At 58.5% G+C, this 7,092-nt stretch overlaps 1 protein-coding gene across 1 annotated transcript; it reads right to left on the reverse strand.

Annotated features, from left to right (window-relative positions):
* Positions 1–4,759: 4,759 nt before the first annotated feature.
* LOC129785626 (T-cell activation Rho GTPase-activating protein-like) lies at positions 4,760–5,751 on the reverse strand (the record flags this gene model as incomplete). The annotated part of the gene is made up of 4 exons (XM_055818567.1): positions 4,760–4,895; positions 5,105–5,214; positions 5,299–5,460; positions 5,692–5,751. Coding segments are annotated over 4 exons (468 nt in total), but the record flags the coding sequence as incomplete, so codon positions are not given.
* Positions 5,752–7,092: the final 1,341 nt, after the last annotated feature.

Consider the following 7,092-nt stretch of genomic DNA (forward strand, 5'->3'; position numbering starts at 1 on the left):
TTATCGACTGAAATTTTCACAGGAGCGTTGCATCGGGAATGTTATGCAGACTGACGGACAGCTTGACAAACTGAATGAGGTTAATTGAAGGGGCGGCAACAGGGCAAACGAAAGGCTGGTGTCTTGTTTGAAACAGAAAAGGAAAATGCTGTAATGCAGGTGGCCGTGCTGCCACCCCGGTGGTACTCTTAACCCTCGAGTGATAATTGCTCTTCCTGTTAAGGCAAGCTTGCTGCTGGCTTTGTGGGAGACAAGATCATTACCTGAGCAAGCCAGCATGATTTGTGGTGAACTTCACTTTGGGAAAGTGACTTCAGGAATTCCTTGCAGTCCCCCTCAGGCACCAGCTTCCCTGTACCCCTCTCCTCTCTGCTGGGTGAGTTGTGTCTGTTCTATTCTCAGTTGCAGGGAGCAGCAGGGAGGGAGTATCTCTGCCACCAGAAGAAAATAAGTAAAAACCCGCCAAATCTGTGTGTTGAGACGGGGCTTTTTGGGTTGGAAGAGGGGTGTAGGGACTGCATACCTGCGTCCTCGGTTGGCTTATCCCTGCTTGCCAGGGTGTCTGCAGATCTGCGACCCTTGGGACCAGTGTGTCGTCCTGTGCTCACACTGTCAAATGCTGTGTCTGTCGGGTGTGCTTTTCCCTGTCAGATTGCTTTCCCAGCTGCCAGGCAGCCCAGCGTGTTAGGGAATCCTCTGGATCCAGCAAGGGGAGGATTTGTGTCTGTCTTGGGTAAAAAAAGACTGGAGGAATGAGTCAACATGAAGGAGCTGTTGCAGCTTAGCTGGGGGCTGATGTAACCTGCTGACAAAAGTGGCTGTTTCTCCTCCTTGCTCCATTGTCATCTTCTTTTCCTGCCTCCCTAAGTGCCTGATTTTTGCCGTATTGACAAGTGCCAAAGGCTTGTTATGGACTGATGGAAGTGTTTGCTCTCCCTGCAGAAAGGAAAAAGCATCATTCTTAGGTCATTTCCTACTTGTTCTTTGTCATGCTGTCTTCTCGGAGATGTTTTATGTGGCTGCTAAGGCTGACATCTCTTGGCACCACAGAAGGCAGCTGCATGTCACGTCTCTGTGATCAGGAAAGAAGAGACAGGCCTAGGGTGTAAGTTTTCTTAATCAGTGGCAGCTTTTTTCTGCCTGCATAACCCCCGTGCTGGGTCTGTTATGTGCTGCCACAGGGCGCAAATGGTTTCCCAGCGCCTTGTAACGAGGGAGGAGGCAGAAGACCTTCCTTGGGATTTCCTCTTCGCATGACAGTCGTAATGCGGGGTCCTGTCTCCTTCAGCCTGGTCCCTGACCTCCCTGATCCAGAGCCCTGTGCTCCAGGTGAAGCTCGCTGCTGCCTGGTTTCCAGCAGCGGTCGTACAGCCAGCTGCGTCGTCTTCAGGAGGGTGCCTGGTGGCTCAGTGCAGATCCCCTTCGGCGTTCCCAGGGATGCGCTGCTGTCACATTCAACTGGAGCTGACCTTGCAGAAGAGACCAAGTTTTGTTTGTTTTTTAAAAAAAGAAAAAAAGCTGTAACTATTTGTCTTGTCACTGGGATTCACTGCAGATAACTGATTTTTCAGGCAATGTATAAAGGCTCTTGGTCAGGTGTGGTGTAAGCAAGGGCAGAACACGCAGTTCCCATTCCCATACTGGCTTCTCCCCTCTAGCACACAATTTTTTTCATTTACTAATTTAATTGTTTATTACCTCAAGCCTTTGGCGACACTGCCTTTATTAACAAAACGGCCATATGGAGAGACAGCAAAACACGGAGGAGATAAACTTAAAAACAGTGCCGATGAGGGGATGCTGCTTTAGTGATTCTGTTCCTTGTTCTGGCTGACGGGCAATTCTGTTGCTCTCTGAGCAAACCGTGCAGGCTGGGGGCAGTGAAGGCTTTGAAGAGCATGTCAGCATTGACTGCAGTTCTCCCCAGCTGCTCTCACTGAAGTCGGAGCAGACTTGAATTGGCAAGAGGGTGGTTTTTAAATCTACTGCAAATTACCACCCCCACCCCCACCCCCGCCCCCCAAAGCAGCTGAATAATTAGCCAGCGGGTCAGTGTTTGCTCCTAGTGAGACAGAGGCAGACAGTGCTGTGCCCTTCAAATGGTATCTGCAGTGCTATTTAGAAATTAGGGTTAAATGAACCTTCCAGGGTACGGGCAGCGCTAGCCCTGCATATGTGGCCTCTTCCAAGGTGAGCAGAACTTTTGAAGATGCGTAGGCTTAACTCTTTCCAGAGCTGTCCCACCAGAGCCTCATGGTGCTCCAACAGCTGACCTTTAGAATTAAACCCTTGGTTTGGGTTTAAAGGCTGTGCTGCTTATACAGCAGTACCAGTTTCTGATTTCCACCCAGTTTGGTTTTGCCAGAGCTGTAGGGAGCTTGTCATGTCGTGGCTGTTCTGGAATGTGGTACAGTGAAAGGAGAGACTGAAATGGCAAATTTTTCCCCCCAGGGCGGTCAAATGCTGGCAGAGGTTGCCCAAGGAGGTTGTGCAGTCTCTGTCCTTGGAGATCTTCAAAGGCCAAGGGCACACAGTTCTCAGCAACCTGCTCGAGGCGAGCGTGCTGGAGCAGAGGGCTTGGCCCAGAGACCTCCACGGGTCCCTTCCAACCCCCCCTCCTGTGTGGCTCTGTGCTTTGCTTTTCCTCCTAAAGCCCTCAGCTCAGCCCCGATGCCCGCTGGAAAGGGTGCTGGGGCAAGGGACCATCCCAATCTCCTCCCCGAGGGTCCACCCCAGCACAAGCGCTCCCCACTCCACAAGACCCTATGGCAGACACAGTCAGGAGAGGGAAAAGATTCTTTTATTGTCAACAGCAGCTGCAGGGGCCCAGGAGTCACAGCGGTTCAGCCGGTGAAAATCAGTCGGCACCTGCAACGACAGAGTCAGAAAGCTCTGATAAGCCCCCAGAGGCAGGAAGAGGCAGGATTTGGTTCCCCCCTCTTTGGGGGACGCTGTTTCCGAGGAATTCCTCATGGCCCAGAAGGGACAGCTCTTGCTGGCCTCCACTCGAGGCCGGCTCCGGTGCCTTCTCCCCAGGGGTGATGTCCCTAGGGAGCTGTGCGTGCGCAGGGATGCTGACAGTGCCCCTGTGCCGCGCAGCAGGGCTCGACGGGGAGCCCCCGGGGAGCTGCCGTGGGGCTCATCCCAAACCCTGCTCAGCACCAGCCCTCGCCGGCCCTTGCCAGCCAGCTGGGAAGAGTTAGGGCCGTGTTCAGGGCTGGGAAAGATGGGCAGCAGCGCGTGGTACGCACCTGGCCTTCCTGACGTGCTGCACCTTCCTGCATTTTCTCAGGTTTGGGTCCACAAAATCGCTTCCTCTCTTCTCCTTTTTATTTGTGCTTGGCTGTCCCTCTCCTCTGCCCAGGCTTCTTTTCTCTTCCTTTTCCTTGACTTTTCCTTCTCCTGGTGGGAGCCTGCAAACCTTTCCATCCCACAGCGTGATGAGATGGGGAAAGCCCCAAGCCCCTGCAGCGAGCTCTCAGGTCAGGCAAGGGGAGCTCTTCCTACCTGGTTTCCTGGGGCAGGCTGGTCAGTTGTGGCAGGCGTGCCAGGGACTCTGCCGTGCCCTCGGGGGTGCCTGGAGGCAAATCTGGAGGTGCCTAAACCAGAAACTTGGGAGGTAACGGGTGGCAAGTGACAGCCTGGGGTAGTGAGGGCCTGACTGCCAAATTGCTGTATGAGCTCTACAGAGGAGATGCTGGTTTGCATCGTGCACATTTTGCACAGTCCAGCCAACGCAGCCTAGACTTGATGAAGCTGCGACGGAGTAGGATTTGAGCAAAAGCCCTCTCAAGGTGGCAGCTACTCCTTTCTGTCCTTTTGTGGGTATTTTGTAGGTATGTTTTGTTTGATGAAGCAGATCATACTTCATGAAGTGCGTTCCAGAAACAGCCTTTCCAGTTTTCCTTAGCACGCACCACTCTGGGGGGAGAGGAGGAACCCCAAAGGCACAAGAGAGCGGCTGCCAGGAGGAGGCCCAGCGGCTGCTTGGCCTCCCGGGAAATTACTGTCCCACCTGAGACATGTTGCCCCAGCGTCTGTGGAGCTGCCGTACCTCTGCCGCTTTGGGCCCTGCCCCTGTGTCTCCCCCAGCTCCGCTGTCGATGCCCAGCAGAGAGGCGGCTGCATGCAGAAAGGCTTTTGCCGGATGCTGGGTCTCTGCTGTGCCTGCAGGGCCACTTTGCTCTTCGCACCGCAGCTCTGGAAAGCAAAAGCACGTGCAGCAGCGCGACTTCTTGGAAGTCAAGAACACCTAAGCAAAGCCCAGCCGAGCCCTACACCACTTGTCTCGTCAGCGTTGAGGTTTCTGGCATCCCAAGCCCCAGTGTCTGTGACAAGCCTCAGTCCCGCCTCCTACCTGTGCCCCTGTCCATGGGTGCTGGCACCTCCTCGGCTGATGGAGGGGAGAGGCCGGCCACCTCCTCCCCAAAGATGTCCCCGCAGTTTTCAATGAGGAACTCCACCAGCACGTTCACCTGCAGACATGAAAGCCTTGGTCTCAAGCCAGGTGCCTGCAGACGTGTCAAGCAGCCTTTCCCACTGCTGACCCTTCGCCTGCGCAGGCGGCTGCGGCTGGGGGTTGCTCTTCCAGGCACCCAGCCCACCAGCACTGGCCCAAGGGAGGAGGCAGCCAGGGACCTCGCAACAGCCAAGCTCCGATGGGCCGGGAAGGCAGCACTGGCTGCTGGGTAGGGCGTACCTTCTCGGTCACCGCCAGCATGGCCTGCAGCGGGAGCAGGTCCTCGTTGGGTGGGCTCAGCAGGTTGGGCCCGACGCAGATGGCCAGGTTGCTGCAGCTCATTCTGCTGGTGGCTGCGTTGTGGCCGATGTGCTGCAGCAGGGCCATCAGCCGCTTCAGGAGGAGGAGGTTGGCCGCAGGCAACTTGTCAGCCACCCTGAGGGAAGAGGAAGACAAGGCTGATGAAGCAGAGGGTGCCCACAGCCGTCCCCGCAGCTGGCCCCAGGCGGGTGGGAGCCAGCGGCCGTGTTGCACAGCTTTGCAGCTGCCCGAAAAGACAGCTTTCTGAGGAGCCCGTGCCTTTGCAGGCAGGTCCCAGAACTCTCCCGGTCCCTGCTCACCAGGCAGGCTGCTGCCCACACTTACGCTTTCAGCTCCTCCACCTTGGCCTGCTTGCTGGCCCTCTCCATGGCTGCCATCCAGTCCTCGTAGAGGTCGACGACGAGGAGCTTGGTGGGGATGCTTCGCAGGAAGTCCTGCAATGCCAAGGGCTGCAGGTGAGCCTTTGAACGCTGCAGGCCAGCCAGGAGCTCCTCCAGCTGCACGTCAGAAGTGCTCACCTTCAAGATGACGGCCAGCAGCAGCGCAGGCTGGCTTCCTACGTCGATGTCCTTGCCGCGGTCCAGGGCCTCGCGCAGCTGCCGAAGTTCTGTCCCACCGGCAGCTCTGCGGAATATCCCCTCCGTTGCTGGTCCTTGCTGGCGCAGGACAGCCAGCAGCTCCTGCAGGAGAGGCAGGAGGCCACTTGCTTGGCTGAAGAACCAAGCGGTGGCAAGGACCAGAGCTCTGCCCCAGACGTGGTTGCCTAAGCGCCACAAAGGGTCTGGGACCAGAAGCAGGTTCTGGGGGTGCAGAGCCCAGTGCCCTGTCCCCGCAGCTGCTGGGGACACGCAGGCCCTCTCCAGAGCAGCCGGAGGGAGGGCTGGGGACCCCGTCTGTCCAGGCTGGCTTACCTGGATGGGCCGGGGCAGCGTGTTGTCCTCCCCACAGAGGGCTGCCAGGGGCTGCCCAAAGAGCGCCCTGCTGCAGCTGGAGCCCGCCTGCCCTGGCGCCTGGGCAGTGGCCGGGGTGCGCCGCAGGGCGAAGGGCCAGGGCAGCCCCATCCTCCTCCTGCTGGTGCTGCTCCCGCTGCTGCTCCCTCCTGCTGCAGAGGAAAACAGAGTAAGACACCACCAATGGAGACCCCAGGCCAGCGGTCCCAGCGCCTGCCCTGCCCTGCGCTGCCCTGCCGGCAGCACGGTGCTGTGTGGTGCGGCAGGATGGGCAGGGAGGCAGCAGCTGGAACCGCGGCTGTGGCTCGGAGGTGTTGACTTAGAGGCTCTTGAGAGCCATCGTGCCACGGGGTCAGCCTGTGCCAGCCTTCGCCCTGCCCTCCTGCAAGCTGCGGGCAGCAGCAGAGGCTCCGTGTCCCCGCAGAAGCATATCCAGCAGGCACTGCCCAGCAGTTGTCCTTGTCCGTCCAGGTGACATCCTTCCGTGAGCTGCCCAACCTGCATGGCGACACTCGGGGACAAGTGAGCACAGCATTGCAGGAGGTTGCCTTGCTTTCCCAAACTCACCTGGTGCGGGGCAAAGTCCCCCTGCGTTTGCAGATGGGGCCGTCGCAGGCCCCTGCTTGGGATGAGCCTGCAAGAACCAAGAATCGGGCTGTGCTTGGAGAGCAGCCCCGCAGCAGAAAGGGCCACCAGCAGCCTGAGCGCGGCAGAGCTGGGACCCTCTGCCCTCCCGGGCTCTCTTCCCCATGTGGCAGGGTTCCTCCCAGTGTCACCAGTCAGAACGTGCTGGCGTGCTGCTGGCTTCCCAAAACTCTCTGCTCCCTGAGTGGCACCATCAGACCCTCTGTCCCTCCCGCACAAGCTCACCCCAGTCCCTGCGCATCCCGGCGCAGCCAGAGGCAGGTGCAAGGCAGCCATTCTCACCTCTGCCTGTGCCTCCATCAGCCTCTCCAGGCTCCTGGCGCGCAGTGTCCTCCACTGGGCAGGAGAGAAGGAGGGGAAGAAGGTGAGCAGCCATGGCTCTGCTGCTCGGCTGCAGGAGCAGTGCTTGGGGACAGGGCCCAGAGCAGAGAGACACTCACGGCGTGGCGGCGGCTCAGCTCCCTCTCCAGGAGCTTGATGGATGTCAGATGGGTGACGCGGGCTCCCGTGCGTCCTTCTGGTGTCCTGTGCACCGGGAAGGGAGAGGGAGAGAGCTGGGTGAGCCCCAAGCCGTCTCTTGTCTCTTGTCAGGCAGCTGTGCCCGAGAGCTGCTCCCAGCCACGGGGGCACCTTCCCCAGCTGGGGGCTGTGTTCCCCCGTCCATCCAGCTTCTCCTGGAGCATCCCCCCGGCTTACCCCAGCAGCGTGGCCACCCAC

Source organism: Falco peregrinus, chromosome 14 (genome assembly GCF_023634155.1).
Source record: "Falco peregrinus isolate bFalPer1 chromosome 14, bFalPer1.pri, whole genome shotgun sequence".
NCBI lineage: Eukaryota > Metazoa > Chordata > Aves > Falconiformes > Falconidae > Falco > Falco peregrinus.